This window comes from Triticum aestivum, chromosome 3D (genome assembly GCF_018294505.1).
Source record: "Triticum aestivum cultivar Chinese Spring chromosome 3D, IWGSC CS RefSeq v2.1, whole genome shotgun sequence".
NCBI classification, from domain to species: domain Eukaryota; kingdom Viridiplantae; phylum Streptophyta; class Magnoliopsida; order Poales; family Poaceae; genus Triticum; species Triticum aestivum.
In genome coordinates this window covers 42,994,472-43,016,184 of record NC_057802.1, presented here as the reverse complement: position 1 = coordinate 43,016,184, position 21,713 = coordinate 42,994,472, and the positions used below count along the sequence as shown (strand labels likewise).

The following is a 21,713-nucleotide window of genomic DNA, read 5'->3' as shown; positions in this document are numbered from 1 at the left end:
CCCCTGTCACGCAGCGCTACATAAAGAGGTGGGGGCCGGCGGCACGCAGTACGAGGTTCACCGCGTTGCCAGTCTCCTCACCGAAAACCTCGACCCGATCTAGGTCTAGCGCTGACAGTGACGGGAAGCTCCGCCGCCGCCACTGCCTACACATCGCCGCCACCTCCACCTTGCCCACTCTCCGCCATCACCGTGCGCCCCAGCACCATGATGGCTTCCAGCTCGAGTTCATCTACTGCTGCACAAGGTAGGTTTACCGGATCTAATCTAGCCTAGTGATCCAGAGGATCTATCATGATCTTATACCTGAAGCTTTGAACATATACATTGTGCACTTCTACATTGAGATACTGTATTAAATTTCCCAAGGTTCCTCGAAGAGTTGTACTGTCTAATTATTTCAAATATTTCCTCTTTGATTACTGATGACTATATGAGCAAGTTGATACAAACTTAAATTTCCATGTTTTGTGGCTTCAAGTATTTTCACTATTCTTAACATTTTATCATAGAATGGACAGGCGCGGCAACGCGCGCTATCATGGTCTAGTATATAGGAGTGCAAAGATCAACTTAGAGTACAAGACAAGGTAGGATCAAATCCTAGTATATCCTATACTTCCTAATAATCATTATACTCAACACCTATTGTTCCTCATCGGAGGCTTTGTATGAATTGCTCGTAGTTTGTGTTCCAAATTAAGCATCTCACAATACATACGTGTGAAAATGACAACTATGGAAACTTGTTGATAAGAGGAAATAAGCATATATAGCTTGGACTTGGATGGCTCGCACTAGACCCAAATTTTCGGAGATCAAAACTTTTGCCGAGGATGGAAAGCAGACAAGACAAAATCGGTTCCCATTTTTCATTTTCCAACATACTGAAAATATTCTTGTAAACTGAAATCCTATTACAAAGTTATTAACCAAATTAAGTAGCATGCCAATTTCTCAAACTTGAAGAGTAGTAAATTGTTGTGATTCTAATAGGCATGAGGCATAAAGTTACCGTACACAAAATGCATACCAAGTATCAGTAACAAACCATAATAAATCATGGATAGAGAAACTAGCAGCTACACGCAGATGAAGATTACCAACTGACAGAGCACTCACAAATGTGTCTACAATTTAAACTAGTTTAGTCCAGTCTCACATAAGCTGCTCGATCAACTGACAATCAATGGACCGGGCAAAAATTGGTGTCTTGTTAAGCATACAAAACTTTCTCCGACATGTTGGGCATCCTACAAATCATACATATTTCCGGCCTGGAGAAGGTTAGTAACACTTGGCAGAGCTCTTCAGCTTTGTTTTCAGTGATCGAGTAATGGAAATTTACTGTCATCCTTTTTAGCACCGGTGCCCAACTGAATAGACGATCCACAACACTGATTTCATGTTCACTTCCTTTCAAGTCAAAGATTTCTACTTCTTCGAGGCAATTCAACACGAGTTCCCTGGTTTTCCAGCTTGATGGCTGATCACATATACAACCTGATGGGCACACAGTTTCTGCCTGAAACAAGGGCACATTGGCTTAATAAGACCAACCGATTTGGTTTGATGGACATAAAATTATAGCAGATAGATGACAACAAACTGAGAATACTCCTAGACAGATAAACAAATTGAGAATAGCATACCTCGTGTTCAGGTGCGACAATAAGACCAAGATTCAGCCTTCTTATTGCAGTACACATCCGCAGAACATGAAATAAGCTGGCTCCAAAGGAATGCCCACATGCCGTTATGCCCAATCCCAATAACTTAACATCAGGAACCCTTGTTATATCTTCCATCAAGTATTTCTTGTTAGTTATGTCCTGTCAGTTCGTATGAGAGGTCACACACAAAAGGATTATATTATACATATATAGCAGTTCAACAATGACACAAACTATACATAGTATACATGAACTCACCGGGGGGCAATGAAGAGTGATAACAAGATTGTGTAGGCATTCAAAGTGCCGCAAAAGAAGCGCACAATTACGGTTGTGCGAAGCAATGTAGTCCTTTCCATATACGATAAATTGTTGCAGGACAAGCCGTTGTAGGTGCGCCATCTCGCCAAGATTGACAGAGTTTTGATCATAATCATCTATCCATGCGAGCTGCAGCAGGTGTGGGGCTGAGATGCTGGCAACCGGCTGCCGCGCAACTGGAGCAAAGCAATCCTGCACTTTTAGCTGATGGAGTGATGGCGCCACGATGGTGAGCTGCTGCAAGTCGGGCAGATTATATAGCTCAATTTGTCCAAGAGATTCCGAGTGGATTGCGAGGCCGCCCACACCCCGGACGTCATCGACGAGAAGTCTACCCAAGCACGGGCACCGCGGCGAGGAGACAATGGCACCGAGCTCACACATACCGTGCAGTCGGAGCTGAAAGAGGTGAAGAAGACTGAGTCGGGCGAACGCACCGGAAGGCGGCAACGTAAGGCGGAGGAACCCTAACCGCATATAGATCCAGGTGGCGCTCTCGAAGCACGGCAACTTCAAGGCAGCTCTTCTCCTAGCCATGACCCTCTGCGACAGATAGTGGCAAAACAGTAAGCCGGAGAGGCGGCGCGCGGCGATAGGGAGCCACGCCCCCGTGGGCCCGGAAGAGGCATCCTGTCTGACGATGACGAGCTCCTGGAGCGCCGGGGCCTCGTGCGCGGCGAGGGCGGAGCGTATGCGGCGGGGGTCCGTCGCGTTGTAGAAGTGGAGCTTCGGGAGGAGGGCCCAAAGGTGGCGCCAACGGCGGGAGAGGACGCTGGTCCGGGCGGCTGCAGCGAGACAACGGAGCTTGAGGAGGATCTGGATGAGGGTGTCATCGTGCAACGCACTGAGGCGGTCCTCGTCGCCTCCGGCGTCAGAAAGCTTCGGCCGCCGCACCTTCGGCATGCTCTCCATTGATGCAGCCACCTTCAGAGTTTAGATCAAATATGGTAGGTCGCCTCTAGCGGCGATAGGGATGCGCGGAGGAGCTCGCTGGGCTTTTTGGATGGGGGCATGACCGGCGGCGCACTTGGGAATTCCAACCGATACCATGGTTATGTAGATGCAAGAAACTAGGGTTTTCCGAGCTTAGAGCATATCCGCCGTCCGATTGATTTGCCGACACACTAGGGCCACTCAGAGCTTGGACATATCGTCCGCCCGATCGATTTGCTGATGCGATCGTGGGCGTCTATCTCTGGGTCCGGATCATTTCAGTCGTTCGATATTTTTTCACGCGAGCTCGGCCGTTGGATATTTTTCAGGATTTGGGTGGGGGTAGTTTTGGGATTTTCGCATGGTGGCTTAGGGTTTGACAGGAGAGGGCTTGGCCTCTTCTTTTTTTGCGAAAAGGACCCTAGCATTAAAAGAAATACCAGACAGTACAAAGCACCTCAACAAAAACGAAAATTACAATGGAATCCTTGAGATGCCCTTCGTCTTCAACCCCCAGACCATGTCGACGGTGCGCCGACACTGCCACTCCTCCCTGAGCCGTCCTGACGTTGTTGGATGCGGATGGGAAGCGCCGAAAGGGTCAAGAAGACCACATCTGTCCCGAAGATGACGAAGGAGGAAGAACCGCCGATGAAGCTCCTTGACGATCCATAGATCCCTACGGCCAGAAGAAGTCCTCAAGAACCACACAAATCCCACAAGCTTCTCGACGTCGTCGCCAAGATGGGGCTGAAGCCGTGGAGATTTTGTTGGACAAGATGCCACCACCACCACCTGAGTGTCGTCCCACCAAACATTAACCCTAAAACCAGGAAAATGGAGCCCTCCCGAGACGGGGGCCGATATCCACCCGGCCTCCATGGCCCGAAGGCCACATAAGTGAGGTAGATCGGCGGCGGCGCCAACGGGAGGCGAGGGAACCCTAATCACCCGTGCACTCTTTCTCTCTCTGATGTGGCCTCTAAGCGGGTGAAAACCCTAGCCGCCACTCCTCATCGTGCCCTTTCGCTCCTTGCAGTGCCGCCACGCTTCCATCTCCTTCTCTCCCCTTTCCTCTATAAGAAAAAGGTTCATGTTATTATGTTGCTGGCCTCCATAAAAGTTTGATCTACCTTATTTTGACATATTTTTGTTCTACCTTGGTATGCATTGTACCATACAATTGTGTTAAACTATTACATAAATAGCATGCATGTGCTCAAACCATTTCAGCTTAATTTACATGTATAGATGTCATCTTTCTTCTCACGTATCAAAAAGTGCACTAGCTAGAATTTACTTGTTTCTCACATACATATGCACAAAAAGTCATATGTGTTTATATTATGTCCCTTTTCACTAACAAGATTTTGCTACGATGTTCTTCTTATTTTTCAATAGTCATTGGCGTTTAGATACCCTTATGATTTAACAAGAGTTCTGGAGTTCGGTTGCACCACTAAAAGTTTTGATCTTTTCCAAGTTTCTTGCATTTTGTTTATAACACAACTCATGTATCTTATGTGAATTGAAGAATATTAATCTACATATACGTATTCATTAAGACCAGATGACCAATCATGTACACAAAAAGTCCATTGTTAGTTTCATTTTTTCATTAAGTGTTTTCATAGTATATGTTTCGTGATGTTTCACAACATTAATTTAATTTGTTCCACTGAAAAACTTATTCAGTTTCATGATTGAATAATGTCTTTTTGTATCTTGAGTTTCAGTAGGCAATAGACTGAACCCTGCCATGGAGGCATGGACAATTGCTATTGTTGTGTGAAAGGAAGGATTATATACCAAATGCAGATATACATAGTGGCCAGATAACCAATGTTGCCCAATTTTTTTAGCATCAGTGACATCCTTTTTTGTTCACTATCTTCGTGTTGTATGCTTTGGAAGCATCACCTACAGAGGAAGGTCTCATCACCACTACTGGCTAAAAAATGGAGCTTCTTAAAAAAATTCTATTGGTGAACCAAAGGTAGGTAACCAGAGATAGATGAACCATAATCCAGTATTGTAGCTCGGAATCACTTGGAACATGTTTTCATATCTGTTTGCAGATAGGCCAATCAACTTATGAAGGAGGGGTCCAAAGAGTGGGATACAGAGCTTGTAAACCAAATCTTTCATCCTTTTGATGCCGAGGAAATATGCAAAATCTGTATGCCAACCAGTACCACCGAGGGCTGCATTGTGTGGCACTATGAAAAGTCATGTAGTTTCATGCTCAAGAGTGCAAACAACCTTGCGTTGCAGGGGCGAACTCATGGAATTTTTGCCGCCTCGAGTTCGTGTGGAAAGGCATATGTTTGCAGCATTTGGGATGTCATATGGAAATCCAAGGCGTCGGAGAAAATCATAATTTTGGGATTGGATGGTAGCAACTACTCCCTCCGTTCCTAAATACTTGTCTTTCTAGGCATTTCAAATGACTATCACATACGGATGTATGTAGACATATTTTAGAGTGTAGATTCACTCATTTTACTCCGTATGTAGTCACTTGTTGAAATGCCTAAAAAGACAAGTATTTAGGAACGGAGGGAGTAATACTTTAGCTACCAAACACAATAAACCGAAGAGAACATTAGAACTTGCTGATGTTTGGACTATTTGTGGCGATGCTTCAGAAGATGAATATCATGCAGTTGTGGCATGCACTAAAAGCAGAGCCTTGACAACTGACAATGGAAAGACCGAAAGAGGCATCTACCGGGGCTGCAGCTCGGAATCACTCGGAAACGGCGACGCTTGGGCCTGGGCCTGGGCCGGGCCTTAATGCTCCCTCCCGTTCTACGGCAAACCCCCCATACGCCGCCCGTAATGCGCCTCCCGTTCAGACCCACCGTGGCCGTAGCCAATGCCGACGCCGTCCTCCCCCGCGTCGGCCCCGTCGCCGGCTTCGGCGCCGCCACGCCGCCGGACGCCCGCATGGTCAAGACGGGCTTCGACCCGGCCGCCTACCGCCTCAACCTCCACCTCCAGTCGCTCATCTCCTCCGGCCGCCTCGCGCAGGCCCGCGCCCTGTTCGACCAAATGCCCCACACCAAGAACGCCTTCTCCCTCAACCGCATGCTCTCCGGCTACTCCAGGTCGGGGCAGCTGGCCGCTGCGCACCAGCTCTTCCTCTCCTCCCCGTCCCGCCTCCGCGAGGCCGTCACCTGGACCATCATGATGGCCACCTTCGCCGCCGCCCCCGGCCGCGCCGCTGACGCCCTGGCTCTCTTCCGCGACATGCTCAGGGAGGGCGTCGCCCCAGACCGCGTCACCGTGTCCACCGTGCTCAACGTGCCCGCCTCTGGCGCCGTGACCGCGTCGCTCCACCCTTTCGCCGTCAAGCTCGGCCTCCTCCGCTCCAGCGTCGTCGTCTGCAACACGCTGCTGGACGCCTACTGCAAGCATGGCCTCCTCGCTGCCGGCATGAGAGTGTTCCAGGAGATGCTGCACAGGGACTCCGTCACCTACAATGCCATGATGATGGGGTGCTCCAAGGAGGGGCTGCACAGGGAAGCACTGGGCCTATTTACTGATATGCGCCGCGCGGGTCTTGACGCCAGCCAGTTCACCTTCTCCAGCATGCTCACCGTAGCCACAGGCATGGGTGATCTCCACCTCGGGCGCCAGGTCCACGGCCTCGTGGCCAGAGCCACCTCGGTGCACAACGTGTTTCTCAAGAACTCGTTGCTGGATTTCTACTCCAAATGCGACTGCCTTGCTGAGATGGAGAAGCTGTTCGACGAGATGCCAGAGCGCGACAATGTCTCATATAATGTCATGATCTCAGGCTATGCTTGGAACCGGTGCGCTAGCAGAGCGCTGCGGCTGTTCAGAGAGATGCAGATACTCTGTTTCGACAGGCAGGCCTTACCTTATGCTAGTTTGCTGAGTGTTGCTGGCTCACTGCCTCACATTGGGATTGGGAAGCAAATACATGCTCAGCTGGTCCTTCTTGGCCTTTCTTCGGAGGATCTTGCGGGCAACGCCCTGATTGACATGTATTCAAAATGTGGGATGTTGGATGCTGCAAAGACCAATTTTCTCAACAAGAATGACAAGACAGGCGTTTCATGGACAGCAATGATAACTGGGTATGTCCAGAATGGGCAGCTGGAGGAAGCGCTGCGGTTATTCTGTGACATGAGAAGAGCTGGTCTGAGCCCGGACAGGGCGACATTTTCAAGCATCATTAAGGCGTCCTCAAGCCTGGCAATGATCGGGTTAGGGAGGCAGTTGCATTCTTACACCATCAGATCAGGCCACATCTCCAGTGTGTTCTCAGGAAGTGCCCTTCTTGACATGTACGCAAAGTGTGGCTGTTTGGATGAGGCGCTCCAAACATTTGATGAGATGCCTGAGAGGAATTCGATCTCGTGGAATGCTGTTATTTCAGCCTACGCGCACTACGGGCAGGCAAAGAACGCCATCAAGGTGTTTGAAGGTATGCTTCATTATGGTTTCAAACCAGATTCAGTCACCTTCTTGAGTGTACTGTCAGCCTGCAGTCACAACGGTCTTGCAGAAGAATGTATGAAATACTTTGAATTGATGGAAGATGAATATGGCATATCCCCCTGGAAAGGACACTATGCTTGTGTTATCGATACATTAGGTCGGGTGGGACGTTTTGATAAAGTTCAGAAAATGTTGAGTGTGATGCCGTTTGAAGATGACCCAATCATTTGGAGCTCCATTCTTCACTCGTGCAGGATCCATGGAAACCAGGATTTAGCTAGAGTGGCAGCTGAAAAGTTGTTCAGTATGGGATCCACAGACGCGACACCTTACGTTATACTGTCCAACATATATGCAAAGGCCGGTAAATGGGAAGACGCTGCCCGTGTTAAAAAGATCATGAGAAATAGAGGACTTAGGAAAGAGTCAGGTTACAGTTGGGTTGAAGTCAAACAAAAAATCTACAGCTTTTCTTCAAATGACCAAACCAACCCGATGATATCCGAGATGAAAGAAGAGCTAGAGAGGCTGTACAAAGAGATGGATAAACAAGGATATAAGCCCGACACTAGCTGTGCCTTGCATCAAGTGGATGATGACTTAAAGTTGGAGTCATTGAAATACCACAGCGAGAGATTGGCCATTGCATTTGCTCTGATTAACACCCCACCAGGGAGGCCAATTAGAGTTATGAAGAATCTATCTGCTTGCCTAGACTGCCATGCTGCAATCAAGATGATGTCAAAGATTGTGAACAGAGACATAATTGTAAGAGATTCAAGCAGGTTTCACCATTTCAAGGATGGAGTTTGTTCTTGTGGAGACTATTGGTAGGGATTACGCTTTCTTGTGCAAATGAAGGATGCACACTGAACATGCTGACAAACAACTAAGGATTGTAAGAGCACATCTATCAGGTAACTTAACATTTTTGGTATTTTTTGTTACCATGTTCCTTATAACTAGTTTACGAAATGCTTCATTAGGTGTATTTTTCTTTCATGTACATAGCTGGAAGTAGTCTGATAGCCATTTTTTAGGATAAACAAGGCTTACTGTACGTAAGGCTTGACACTACCCCATTTCAAATAAATAAGGGAACACTACTCCTCAAATACAGGATATTGATTTATTTTATTTTGTATAGCATGTTTTTGTTTCAGTTCTTTGTTTTTTTGAATCCATTGCCTTCGTGCAGTCTTCATGATAACGGAGATTTGAGAAGGATGTGTTTCTGTAGCTGTAGGTGATAACTTTTTTTTTTTACTGAAACTACATAATTATTTGTTCTTTCTATGTGAAATCTTTGAAAGCCAGATACAAATCATTGCGATATTTAACCTTCACTACTTATAATGCACAAATATAAGATTGTATATTGTTATTATGTTCTTCTATCCTAGAATTATTTCCCTTATCTGCCTATCTTAATCATGAAATTAATTCAATTTCTTCTATTATCTTCATGTGTTTGGGACTTTGGGGATAGGATTCTCAAAGCTTATAAAATTATTTTCAAAGCTTGCCTAGTAATTTAATCATATAAGTTGAAATTCAGTAAAACATTCCCACTTGACAGTTCTGTTCTTATTCCCTAAAACGTTGATCCAAGTGTCATAAATGACACCAGACACTTAGCTTTTAATGGCATGTCAATGTCTTCACGTTATATACATTTTCGAGATGGAACATATTTCAGCAGATTTCTCTATTCGTCCTCTGGATGGAGATTTCAATGTACTATGCACCTAAATTATTTTGACATGCACCAGATATTTTGGTGGCCTCAAGCCCCCAACCCTCTGCGTCGTCCGGGTCCGCTGTGTGTGCTCCCGTCCGTGTTGCCAAGGGACGCCTCCTCCTGCCATGCTCCTGTCCAATATTTTGTTTATGGAAAAATTTCTTACCATCGCCTCACCTATTTGGACAATTAGGTGAGCTCTACAATTTGGTTCTGTATCCGTAAGAGGGAACATATCGTGAGTTAGTCATGCTACCATAGTAACATAAACTCTTACTCTGTAGTTACAATCCCTAAATTGTGTTGAAATTCAATGCTAAGCAAATGGAAGATAACAGTTTGTACCGGCAAACGGTCAATTACAGTACTTTGCCCCACTAAAAGAGAGGGGTATTATCTTTGTCCATGGTGCATCTTGTTTGCATTTTCCCGTGATAGAAACGGGTGCATTTCATTACATATTTCCATGCTGGATTTTAGATACGATGTTGATGCCTACAATTCTTTTTACTGAATTTATGTGGCAGATGAGAACTGATACATTACTGCCCTCAGTCCTTTTGCTTTTATGTATATTTAGGAACATGATACTACACTTGATCTTTTCGCAAAATAAAAACTGTTTGCAACAGAGATGATGCCTATGATTTTAGTCAGCTAATGCTGATGCTATATGGGATTTTGTTTGTATTGAAGGAACTGTGTACATAATGAACCATATATATTACTTATCCAGTGATGTATGCTCATTACTAATCCAATGTGTTGTTTTCTTGTGATGGAAACTGCTGCATTTGTTGTCCATTTTGCCATCGTGAGCTTCAGATAACTACTTTGTGTGCAAATATGCCAATGGATAACATCCTCTGGATTAACAAGTTCCTGTGTGCTGCTGCTCTTACTATCTGCCTGGTAGGCTGGTCTGACAGTGCTATTGATGTCTTTTTCCTCTGGAGTACCAAGAAAAATAGCAGGTAACAAAAATCTCTTTTTGTGACTTCTTAAATGTTTATTTCTTGAATGAGTCCATTCATTTGGTATTTCTCTTTGTTATTGAAGGGTCTGATGCTTACTGTCTAGCTGTTTTTTTGGTAAACCATTAGTTAAGAAGGTTGGTGATTATATTTAGTTTGTACGCCAGTAAAGGCTGTATGTTAAGTGGTAAAAAAGCAGTAACATACTAATTAGATTCTTTTATATTTGTATTTGCTTTGCCTTTATCTTCCTACAATAGTCAGTTGTTTTTGGCAGTCTGTGCAAGTAGTCTCATGGTACATCATGGATAATTGGATAGGCATTAGATCACTGTTTCGCTTATCTGATCAATTTTTTGTTTCAGCTACCCAATTTATGTCTTGATGGTTGTCTAAGATGTGTTTCACTTCTTTGTTCAGATCATCCCTGCAGTAGAAGCCATGCAAGCGCCATGTAAAATGGTTTTCAATCGGAACCGAAGCCATCTATTGGAAGTAACATCTGTAGGGACTGAACCTGTATGCCACTCCCAGTAATATAGAGGGAAGGCAATAACAACATTGTTTGTTGTTGGCTTATAATGGGTGAGTTCCTACTGCTTAGATTCCCCTGTTTATCACCTGCACACCTTGGCTAAGATATGATGTATACGATGTGATGTTTCTTAAAATTACCTGCAAGTCTGAATCTTTTAATTATTTGTACAATATTTTGCATTACTTGGCCATCGTTTATTCCTGGTATACACATCAAATTTTCAGATAACATTGTTTTTCAACTGTGTTCAATCTAGGTTATTAGTACAATATACTCACTGTTCTGCGTTCTGCCTTGATCCGCTGGCTACATTTATTTGGTTGGGTCAGTGCAGGTAACTGGCCAAGCTACTTCGCTCACTTTCGCTACCTTTTGCGGGGCCTTCTGTGTGTCGTTGTTGTCATTCTGGGCCTTACTGCTTGGAGGGGGGTCAGGGGCATTTTCTGCACATGAAGAGGGGCGTCTGTGGGGGTATTGGCGAGAAGTAGGTAAGGTAAAAAAAAAAAACTAGGCTCTATCCACATCTGTTCAGGCAACTAAAATTGGTCCCCTTGCTCATTTCTTTTTCACTTACTGTATGTGAAGCGCTACAACTTTATTTCCATTGCTGCATCTTGCTTTTAGTGTGCTAATTCTGTACAAACAATAGATCATTTATACCCGTCAAACAATGGATCATTTATTGTAATGACTGGACAATGGCCTGATAGAGTTTTCATGACCATGTAACTTCTTGACATAAGAAAGTAAAAAGTTCTGTGAGCTTCTTCTAGAAACAAATTGTGGTAGTTTATAATGTCCTAGGTTTCTGACGTTTTGACAAAATTAGCAGACAATAATGTCGCTAACAAAATGTGTCATGCAAGGCAACATACTTAGATGGTGTGATTCACAAGAGGATCTCCGTGTGGCCAGTTTATGTGGTGTATAGTTTGTTTTATTCTTTATTTATAGTCTAAACTGAAGCAGTGAAATTTCAGAAAAAATCTATATTGTATTTTGCTTCATTAATATGTATTTTACTGCAATTTATAGGTTAGGTTAGATTTCTTAGACTAATCTACCTGAATCGTATCTTGTATCTAATTTCTAACTATTCTACAGTTAGGCCAACTAAAATACATGAGCTAAAATTTCATTGCGAGCCATGAAATGAACAGACAAAAAATCGTTCACGTGAAAGTTTACCACCACCACAATCAACCTGATAAAACTGTCACTCAGCTCACCTCTTGGTTCTGCTCTCCGTTTTGTACCTTTAACATGATCAACACCAAAAAATAAACAGGCATTACCACGGGCGTGGTGTGCGCTGCGCTTTCTGGCGCTAGTGCAGCTTCAACTGTTGTAAGAACTGATGACATAGTGTATTAGTTCCATACAACAGCTCTTCTCAGAGATATGATAACTGTCGAACCATGTTGCAAGATATTTTCTTGTTCTCCTTCTAAGGGAGGAAATGTTTGACTGAAAAGCAGCACTGCACTGCTGTACTGTATCAGCAGCAAAACTCTAGTCAAATTCCTACTGCGAAACTGGGAGGAAACCAGCATTCGACCATAATAGGTGCTGATTCAGATAATTTTGCATATCTGTACATTTGCCTATTCATATTGATATTCCTTAGCCTGGCTGTCCCATCAAGTCCATCTTGCAGCCAAAATTCTAATTTATATGAACGCGCTAATATTTAGTATTTGTTCGTGCGGCTTCGCTTGTAGCATGTAACTAAAAAGTTCAGTAGTGGAATTGATCATTCTTGCAGCAATTGCCAATCTCCTTAATTTGGTGTAATTGGATGTGCATAATGACGCTGTATTTGGAACTATGCTAACAAGTGATATTATTTTACGCAGAGTTGACGACATCGATTATGCGGTACTCATCGCTGAAACTTGATATTTGCTTCATTCTCTCTGAACTTGATAAATCTCATAGAAACTTGTGCGGCTGAAATTGCTGCACATGGATGGTATAAATTTGCTGCCCAGTCGTCCATTGCTTTTGGTCAGTGGTCACCCCTCACTCACCACTCACCAGCAGACAGACAGGTGAAACGGAGGATAAGGTCTGCGACAACAGACATGGCATGGCCACTGCTCCAGCTCCAGCTCCTGCTCATCGCCGCTGCCGCCACCACTGCGGCGGCGGCGTCCTCAGCGACGACGCCCGATGGGCCAGCGCCGTGGCCGGAGCAGTTCCACGCGGTGCTGTTCACGAACCTGACCAACGTCTCGATCGCATCGACGAGCCCGGCGCTCCGCCTGCACGACCTCTACTACGACTGGCCGCGGCGGCGCAACCTGAACCTGATCCGGTACCAGCTGTCCGGCGACCCGCTCTACGACGTGGAGTGGAACAACGGCACCAGCTTCTACTTCGACTCGGCCACCTGCCGCACGCTGCAGTTCCCCGTCGGCGTGCACCGCCCTGGGTGGATCGCCGAGGGCGGCGCCGTCTACCTCGGCCGCGAGACCACCGGCGGGATCGACTGCCACGTCTGGGGCAAGGCTGACTTCATCGTCTACTACGAGGACGCGCTCACGCGCCGCCCCGTCCGCTGGAACTTCATTGATGGTATGTACGGCCCGGCCGCGATCCATATATCCCCATGTAATGTCTGAACTTTACTTGGTTTGATGGAGCTTTGCATGGTTGCAGTGACGGGGATAGAGCAGTTTGTGATGAGCTTCGAGGTGGGCGTGGTGCTGGAAGACGACGACCAGTGGCAGGCACCCGCGCACTGCTTCCTGGACGACGCAGCCAACAAGACCAACGAGCACGACGATCATGTCGCTGTTTCGAATGGCGTCATGGACGCGGTCAGGCTATTCAGGAAGTTTGCTGGAGCTGCCGCCGCCTACTGATAATATCTGAATATGAATACTTGGTGTGTTTTTTCACACCTTGCTACTGGGGAAATGGTTCATCTAACCATTGCTACTGGAGATGGCACTCTGAAAAAACTCGCGCTGTTCAATTTAATTTCTTTTGTACCAAAGTTTACATGTTTTCTCTCCCATGCACAAGTACTGATCGCAAGGCAACTATTGAATGTTTGACTTATAGCTTACTTAAAGATAACACCCTTCTGCCTATATCCACCAATATTTTGAAATTTCTTTTGGAAGCTTACATACGAAGTTGAAACATGTTTATGCAAAGTAATAGTATGTAGTTTCTGATGCATAAGTACCTTTGTAACTGTATTTCCTAGACCTCTAATCTCCCTAAGTTCATGTTATATTGTGCTTAATCATTCTTGGAAACCCATGTTTTATTGTGCTTGCAACCTTAGTTTCAAAACTCAGACTGCATGCTCGCCGTGGGGAGGTGGACCATGCCTTCACGGCTTCAACAACAAGGTGCTGCGGCGGCGGCGGTGTGAGACGACATGGACGAGCTCCGTAGGGCTTGAGCGGAGGTGTGCGACGATACGGACGAAAGTCCTGCACAACAAGAGCCGGTGCCGATGGCGCCTGAGGGTATCATTTTCCTCCTTGGAGGCGCCACCGAGGTGTGTCGGCATCTTCCTCGGGCTTGGTTGGTAGTGTCTCCGGGCGAAAGCCTAGGTCCGGTTGGATCGGTGTGATGACGGCGTCTCCGACGTCGTTCCTCTGTTGGGAGCATCACGTTTTTGAGACACTGCTTGGAGGTTCTATGTGGCGCTCCTCCGGTGCTCGCCGCTGTTTTTGGTGAAGCTCGAGGCGCAATGTACGCCATTGCTGATAAGTCCAAGACGAAGCTTTGTCTGGGACCGACCGAGTTCCGCCATCTGCCTGCACTCTGCTTCAAGGGTGGATGGCGCGTTGGCAAAGAAAGTCTTAGTTGGAGCTGCTGCTGTCTTTGGAGGATACCGGCGTTGGTCAAGTGACGCGGCGGTGACGCTTAGCCTAGGACAGGCCCTTTTTGCTTTGTAGTCGTGTTGGCTGTGATGGTAGCTCAGCAGCTAATAGGGCTGTCGTTTCTTTTTCTTTGATCTTCGGATCTTCATCGTGTTGTTCTTCCGCTGCTTCCTGCTAAATCGAATCAAACCAGCATTTTGCTGGATCTTTCAAAAAAAAAACTCAGACTGGGCAAGAGAACCGTCGAGTGTCCTTTTTGCCGGTTCACCCAATCATTGGAAGCATGGCTCATTAAGGAGTACTCCCTCCGTAAAGAGTATAAGAGCGTTTAGATCATTAATGATCTAATTCTTATATTTCTTTACAGAGGTAGTATTTTATAGTTATGTTCATGTAAAGCATCAAATGATAACAGTCCCTCAGTAGGGTCCATAGTTGCACAGGTCTTGCTGGCAGAAACAAATATTCGATATTTGGCATTCCGCGCATCCCTGGCTCGTGTTTTAAGAAGGGCAAAAGGTTATTGTATTGTCAGGATCTCGATCCTAAGTCACACCGATCTAACATGTAACACATCATATCACTTTGCGGCCTCACGCACGGTATTCCCACGGATGCCACCTTACCTGGCACTGTGCCGGCCCAGCCCACTGGCGCCTGCCAGTCACCACTAACCTCGCGCCAGAAGGACGCAGCGCGCGTGGCCGCTGCTCGCAGGCACGCGCCTCGCCAGCTCCTGCTTGCCGCTGAGGGTTTGGACGCCTCCCCGGGTGCCACGCACCCCCCTCGACCCCTGCACCTCTCCCCTCTCTCCCGGGACCCCCTGCCCCTCCTCTGCTTTCTTCCCGCAACGCCATCGTCACCGCCGCTCGCTGTTGCCACGGCCAGAGCCACCTCCTCGCCCTATGCCTGAGTCGAGAAGCTCCGCCTCGTTTGCCTCGTCCTCTCCGTCGACTCACGCGACGCCGGACGCCTCGAAGCGCCGCCCCCGACGCCTTCTTCTTCCTCGGGTCGCCGAGATTGCCTCCGCCGCCCCGCCCGCTTCGGACCTCATCCGAGCTCGCCGTCTGCATTGCTACAATCTCCGTGAGCCACAGACCCGAACCCCCCTCTTCTGCGCTGTTGGGGAACGTAGTAATTTCAAAAAATTTCCTACGCACACGCAAGATCATGGTGATACATAGCAACGAGAGGGGAGAGTGTGTCCACGTACCCTCGTAGACCGAAAGCGGAAGCGTTAGCACAACGCGGTTGATGTAGTCGTACGTCTTCACGATCCGACCGATCAAGTACCGAACGCACGGCACCTCCGAGTTCAGCACACATTCAGCCCGATGACGTCCCTCGAACTCCGATCCAGCCGAGTGTTGAGGGAGAGTTTCGTCAGCACGACGGCGTGGTGACGATGATGATGTTCTACCGACGCAGGGCTTCGCCTAAGCACCGCTACGATATTATCGAGGTGGACTATGGTGAGGGGGGCACCACACACGGCTAAAAGATCAAGTGATCAATTGTTCTCTCTAGGGTGCCCCCTGCCCCCGTATATAAAGCAGCAAGGGGGAGAGGTGCGGCCGGCCAGGAGGGGTGCGCCAGGAGGAGTCCTACTCCCACCGGGAGTAGGACTCCCTCCCTTTTCCTTGTTGGACTAGGAGTGGAGGGGGAAAGAGGAGGGAGAGAGGAAGGAAAGGGGGGCGTCGCCCCCCTCTCCTTGTCCTATTCGGACTAGGGGGAGGGGCGCGCGACCCTGCCCTGGCTGCCTCTCCTCTCTTCCACTAAGGCCCACTATGGCCCATTAAGCCCCCGGGGGGTTCCGGTAACCTCCCGGTACTCCGGTAAAATTCCGATTTCACCCGGAACACTTCCGATATCCAAACATAGGCTTCCAATATATCAATCTTCATGTCTCGACCATTTCGAGACTCCTCGTCATGTCCGTGATCACATCCGGGACTCCGAACAACCTTCGGTACATCAAAACATATAAACTCATAATATAACTGTCATCGAAACTTTAAGCGTGCGGACCCTACGGGTTCGAGAACTATGTAGACATGACCGAGACACGTCTCCGGTCAATAACCAATAGCGGAACCTGGATGCTCATATTGGCTCCCACATATTCTATGAAGATCTTTATCGGTCAAACCGCATAACAACATACGTTGTTCCCTTTGTCATCAGTATGTTACTTGCCCGAGATTCGATCGTCAGTATCTCAATACCTAGTTCAATCTCGTTACCGGCAAGTCTCTTTACTCGTTCCATAATACATCATCCCGCAACTAACTCACTAGTTACAATGCTTGCAAGGCTTATAGTGATGTGCATTACTGAGTGGGCCCAGAGATACCTCTCCGACAATCGGAGTGACAAATCCTAATCTCGAAATACGCCAACCCAACAAGTACCTTTGGAGACACCTGTAGAGCACCTTTATAATCACACAGTTACGTTGTGACGTTTGGTAGCACACAAAGTGTTCCTCCGGTAAACGGGAGTTGCATAATCTCATAGTCATAGGAACATGTATAAGTCATGAAAAAGCAATAGCAACATACTAAACGATCAAGTGCTAAGCTAACGGAATGGGTCAAGTCAATCACATCATTCTCCTAATGATGTGATCCCATTAATCAAATGACAACTCATGTCCGTGGCTAGGAAACTCAACCATCTTTGATTAACGAGCTAGTCAAGTAGAGGCATACTAATGACACTATGTTTGTCTATGTATTCACACATGTACTAAGTTTCCGGTTAATACAATTCTAGCATGAATAATATACATTTATCATGATATAAGGAAATAAATAATAACTTTATTATTGCCTCTAGGGCATATTTCCTTCAGTCTCCCACTTGCATTAGAGTCAATAATCTAGTTCACATCACCATGTGATTTAACACCAATAGTTCACATCACCATGTGATTAACACCCATAGTTCACATCGTCATGTGACCAACACCCAAAGGGTTTAGTAGAGTCAATGATCTAGTTCACATCGCTATGTGATTAACACCCAAAGAGTACTAAGGTGTAATCATGTTTTGCTTGTGAGAGAAGTTTAGTCAACGGGTCTGCCATATTCAGATCCGTATGTATTTTGCAAATTTCTATGTCAACAATGCTCTGCACGGAGCTACTCTAGCTAATTGCTCCCACTTTCAATATGTATCCAGATTGAGACTTAGAGTCATCTAGATTAGTGTCAAAACTTGCATCGACGTAACCCTTTACGACGAACCTTTTGTCACCTCCATAATTGAGAACCATATCCTTATTCCACTAAGAATAATTTTGACCGATGTCCAGTGATCTACTCCTAGATCACTATTGTACTCCCTTGCCAAAATCAGTGTAGGGTATACAATAGATCTGGTACACAGCATGGCATACTTTATAGAACCTATGGCTGAGGCATAGGGAATGACTTTCATTCTCTTTCTATCTTCTGCCGTGGTCGGGCTTTGAGTCTTACTCAATTTCACACCTAGTAACACATGCAAGAACTCTTTCTTTGACTATTCCATTTTGAACTACTTCAAAATTTTGTCAAGGTATGTACTCATTGAAAAAACTTATCAAGTGTCTTGATCTATCTCTATAGATCTTGATGCTCAATATATAAGTAGCTTCACCGAGGTCTTTCTTTGAAAAACTCCTATCAAACACTCCTTTATGCTTTGCAGAATAATTTTACATTATTTCCGATCAACAATATGTCATTCACATATACTTATCAGAAATGTTGTAGTGCTCCCACTCACTTTCTTGTAAATACAGGCTTCACCGCGATGCTTGCACCAGTCCATAGATGGATCGCTGGAGCTTGCATATTTTGTTAGCACCTTTAGGATTGACAAAACCTTCTGGTTGCATCATATACAACTCTTCTTTAATAAATCCATTAAGGAATGCAGTTTTGTTTATCCATTTGCCAGATTTCATAAAATGCGGCAGTTGCTAACATGATTCAAACAGACTTAAGCATAGATACGAGTGAGAAACTCTCATCGTAGTCAACACCTTGAACTTTGTCAAAAACCTTTTTCAACAAGTCTAGCTTTGTAGATAGTAACACTACTATCAACGTCCGTGTTCCTCTTGAAGATCCATTTATTTTCTATGGCTTGCCCATCATTGGGCAAGTCAACCAAAGTCCATACTTTGTTCTCATACATGGATCCCATCTCAGATTTCATGGCCTCAAGCCATTTTGCGGAATCTGGGCTCATCATCGCTTCCTCATAGTTCGTAGGTTCGTCATGGTCAAGTAACATGACCTCCAGAACAGGATTACCGAACCACTCTGGTGCGGACCTTACTCTGGCTGACCTACGAGGTTCGGTAGTAACTTGATCTGAAGTTACATGATCATCATCATTAGCTTCCTCACTAATTGGTGTAGGAGTCACAGAAACTGATTTCTGTGATGAACTACTTTCCAATAAGGGAGCAGGTACAGTTACCTCATCAAGTTCTACTTTCCTCCCACTCACTTCTTTCGAGAGAAACTCCTTCTCCAGAAAGGATCCATTCTTAGCAACAAAGATCTTGCCTTCGGATCTGTGATAGAAGGTGTACCCAACATTTTGGGTATCCTATGAAGACGCACTTCTCCGATTTGGGTTCAAGCTTATCATGTTGAAACTTTTTCACATAAGCATCGCAACCCCAAACTTTAAGAAACGACAGCTTAGGTTTCTTGCTAAACCACAGTTCATACGGTGTCGTCTCAACAGATTTAGATGGTGCCCTTTTTAACGTGAATGCAGCTGTCTCTAATGCATAACCCCAAAACGATATAGTGGTAAATCGGTAAGAGACATCATAGATTGCACCATATCTAATAAAGTACGGTTACGATGTTCGGACACACCATTACACTGTGGTGTTCCAGGTGGCGTGAGCAGTGAAACTATTTCACATTGTTTTAACTGAAGACCAAACTCGTAACTCAAATACTCTTCTCCACGATTAGATCGTAGAAACTTTATTTTCTTGTTACGATGATTTTCCACTTCACTCTGAAATTATATGAACTTTTCAAATGTTTCAGACTTCTGTTTCATTAAGTAGATATACCCATATCTGCTCAAATCATCTGTGAAGATCAGAAAATAACGATACTTGCCGCAAGCTTTAACACTTATCGGACCTCATACATCAGTATGTATTATTTCCTATAAGTCAGTTGCTTGCTCCATTGTTCCGGAGAACGGAGTCTTAGTCATCTTGCCCATGAGGCATGGTTCGCAAGCATCAAGTGATTCATAATCAAGTGATTCCAAAAGTCCATCAGTATGGAGTTTCTTCATGCGCTTTACACCGATATGACCTAAATGGCAGTGCCACAAATAAGTTGCACTATCATTATCAACTCTGCATCTTTTGGCTTCAATATTATGAATATGTGTATCACTACGATCGAGATCCAACGAACCATTTTCATTGGGTGTATAACCATAGAAGGTTTTATTCATGCAAACAGAACAACAATTATTCTCTAACTTAAATGAATAACCGTATTGCAATAAACATGATCAAATCATATTCATGCTCAACGCAAACACCAAATAACAGTTATTTAGGTTCAACACTAATCCCGAAAGTATAGGGAGTGTGCGATGATGATCATATCAATCTTGGAACCACTTCCAACACACATCGTCACCTCGCCCTTAACTAGTCTCTGTTTATTTTGCAACTCTTATTTCGAGTTACTACTCTTAGCAACTGAACTAGTATCAAATACTGAGGGGTTGCTATAAACACTAGTAAAGTACACATCAATAAAATGTATATCAAATATAGCTTTGTTCACTTTGCCATCCTTCTTATCCACCAAATACTTGGGGTAGTTCCGCTTCCAGTGACCAGTCCTTTTGCAGTAGAAGCACTTAGTCTCAGGCTTAGGTCCAGATTTTGGCTTCTTCACTTGAGCAGCAACTTGCTTGCCGTTCTTCTTGAAGTTCCCCTTCTTCCCTTTGCCCTTTTCTTGAAACTAGTGGTCTTGTCAACCATCAACACTTGATGCTTTTCTTGATTTCTACCTTCATCGATTTCATCATCATGAAAAGCTCGGGAATCGTTTTCGTCATCCCTTGCATACTATAGTTCATCACGAAGTTCTACTAACTTGGTGATGGTGACTAGAGAATTCTGTCAATCACTATTTTATCTGGAAGATTAACTCCCACTTGATTCAAGCGATTGTAGTACCCAGACAATCTGAGTACATGCTCACTACTTGAGCTATTCTCCTCCATCTTTTAGCTATAGAACATGTTGGAGACTTTATATCTCTCAACTCGGGTATTTGCTTGAAATATTAACTTCAACTCCTGGAACATCTCATATGGTCCATGACGTTCAAAACGTCTTTGAAGTCCCGATTCTAAGCCGTTAAGCATGGTGCACTAAACTATCAAGTAGTCATCATATTGAGCTAGCCACACGTTCATAATGTCTGCATTTGCTCCTGCAATAGGTCTGTCACCTAGCGGTGCATCAAGGACATAATTCTTCTGTGCAGCAATGAGGGAAATCCTCAGATCACGGACCAAGTCCGCATCATTGCTACTAACATCTTTCAACATAGTTTTCTCTAGGAACATATCAAAAATAAAACAGTGGAGCTTAACGCGAGCTATTGATCTACAACATAGATATGCTAATACTATCAGAACTAAGTTCATGATAAATTTAAGTTCAATTAATCATATTACTTAAGAACTCCCACTTAGATAGACATCCCTCTAATCCTCTAAGTGATCACGTGATCCATATCAACTAAACCATGTCCGATCATCATGTGAGATGGAGTAGTTTCAACGGTGAACATCACTATGTTGATCATATCTACTATATGATTCACGCTCGACCTTTCGGTCTCCGTGTTCCGAGGCCATATCTGTTATATGCTAGGCTCGTCAAGCTTAACCTGAGTATTCCGCGTGTGCAACTGTTTTGCACCCGTTGTATTTGAACGTAGAGCCTATCACACCCGATCATCACGTGGTGTCTCAGCAAGAAGAACTTTCGCAATGGTGCATACTCAGGGAGAACACTTATACTTTGATAATTTAGTGAGGGATCATCTTATAATGCTACCGTCAATCAAAGCAAGATAAGATGCATAAAAGATAAACATCACATGCAATCAATATAAGTGATATGATATGGCCATCATCATCTTGTGCTTGTGATCTCC

At 45.2% G+C, this 21,713-nt stretch overlaps 3 protein-coding genes across 6 annotated transcripts; 2 read left to right on the top strand and 1 right to left on the bottom strand.

The window, feature by feature from the left end:
* Nucleotides 1–993: 993 nt before the first annotated feature.
* On the bottom strand, nucleotides 994–3,029 carry LOC123074023 (FBD-associated F-box protein At4g10400-like). Its single transcript, XM_044496980.1, has 3 exons — nucleotides 1,932–3,029; nucleotides 1,653–1,832; nucleotides 994–1,525 (listed from the first exon to the last, which is right to left on the bottom strand). The coding sequence occupies exons 1-3, from the start codon at nucleotides 2,904–2,906 to the stop codon at nucleotides 1,217–1,219; spliced, it is 1,464 nt and encodes a 487-aa protein (XP_044352915.1). The 5' UTR covers nucleotides 2,907–3,029; the 3' UTR covers nucleotides 994–1,216.
* A 2,690-nt stretch (nucleotides 3,030–5,719) lies between these two features.
* Nucleotides 5,720–11,133, top strand: LOC123077227 (putative pentatricopeptide repeat-containing protein At2g01510). 3 transcript variants are annotated; one of them, XM_044499459.1, is made up of 5 exons: nucleotides 5,720–8,314; nucleotides 9,170–9,331; nucleotides 9,964–10,112; nucleotides 10,533–10,697; nucleotides 10,980–11,129. In XM_044499459.1, the coding sequence occupies exon 1, from the start codon at nucleotides 5,724–5,726 to the stop codon at nucleotides 8,229–8,231; it is 2,508 nt and encodes an 835-aa protein (XP_044355394.1). In that variant the 5' UTR covers nucleotides 5,720–5,723; the 3' UTR covers nucleotides 8,232–8,314; nucleotides 9,170–9,331; nucleotides 9,964–10,112; nucleotides 10,533–10,697; nucleotides 10,980–11,129. The 3 variants fall into 3 exon arrangements, with proteins under 3 accessions (XP_044355394.1, XP_044355395.1, XP_044355393.1); XM_044499460.1 differs by having other exon boundaries at nucleotides 9,170–10,112; nucleotides 10,985–11,133; XM_044499458.1 differs by having other exon boundaries at nucleotides 9,170–10,112.
* A 1,373-nt stretch (nucleotides 11,134–12,506) lies between these two features.
* LOC123077229 (uncharacterized protein At4g14100) lies at nucleotides 12,507–13,839 on the top strand. 2 transcript variants are annotated; one of them, XM_044499462.1, is made up of 3 exons: nucleotides 12,507–12,528; nucleotides 12,694–13,227; nucleotides 13,312–13,839. In XM_044499462.1, exons 2-3 carry the CDS (start codon nucleotides 12,735–12,737, stop codon nucleotides 13,515–13,517), a joined length of 699 nt encoding a protein of 232 aa, XP_044355397.1. In that variant the 5' UTR covers nucleotides 12,507–12,528; nucleotides 12,694–12,734; the 3' UTR covers nucleotides 13,518–13,839. The 2 variants fall into 2 exon arrangements, with proteins under 2 accessions (XP_044355397.1, XP_044355396.1); XM_044499461.1 differs by having other exon boundaries at nucleotides 12,507–12,622.
* The last annotated feature ends 7,874 nt before the right edge of the window (nucleotides 13,840–21,713 follow it).

Excerpts from the sequence above, each read along its gene's own strand:
- LOC123074023 (XM_044496980.1), bottom strand. The coding sequence starts at position 2,906 with ATGGAGAGCATGCCGAAGGTGCGGCGGCCGAAGCTTTCTGACGCCGGA. Across the intron at positions 1,833-1,931 it reads TCACTCTTCATTGCCCCCCG|GACATAACTAACAAGAAATA; the intron begins GTGAGTTCATGT and ends ACGAACTGACAG. Across the intron at positions 1,526-1,652 it reads TTGTCGCACCTGAACACGAG|GCAGAAACTGTGTGCCCATC; the intron begins GTATGCTATTCT and ends CCCTTGTTTCAG.
- LOC123077229 (XM_044499461.1), top strand. Across the intron at positions 13,228-13,311 it reads CCGCTGGAACTTCATTGATG|TGACGGGGATAGAGCAGTTT; the intron begins GTATGTACGGCC and ends GCATGGTTGCAG.
- LOC123077227 (XM_044499460.1), top strand. The coding sequence starts at position 5,724 with ATGCTCCCTCCCGTTCTACGGCAAACCCCCCATACGCCGCCCGTAATG.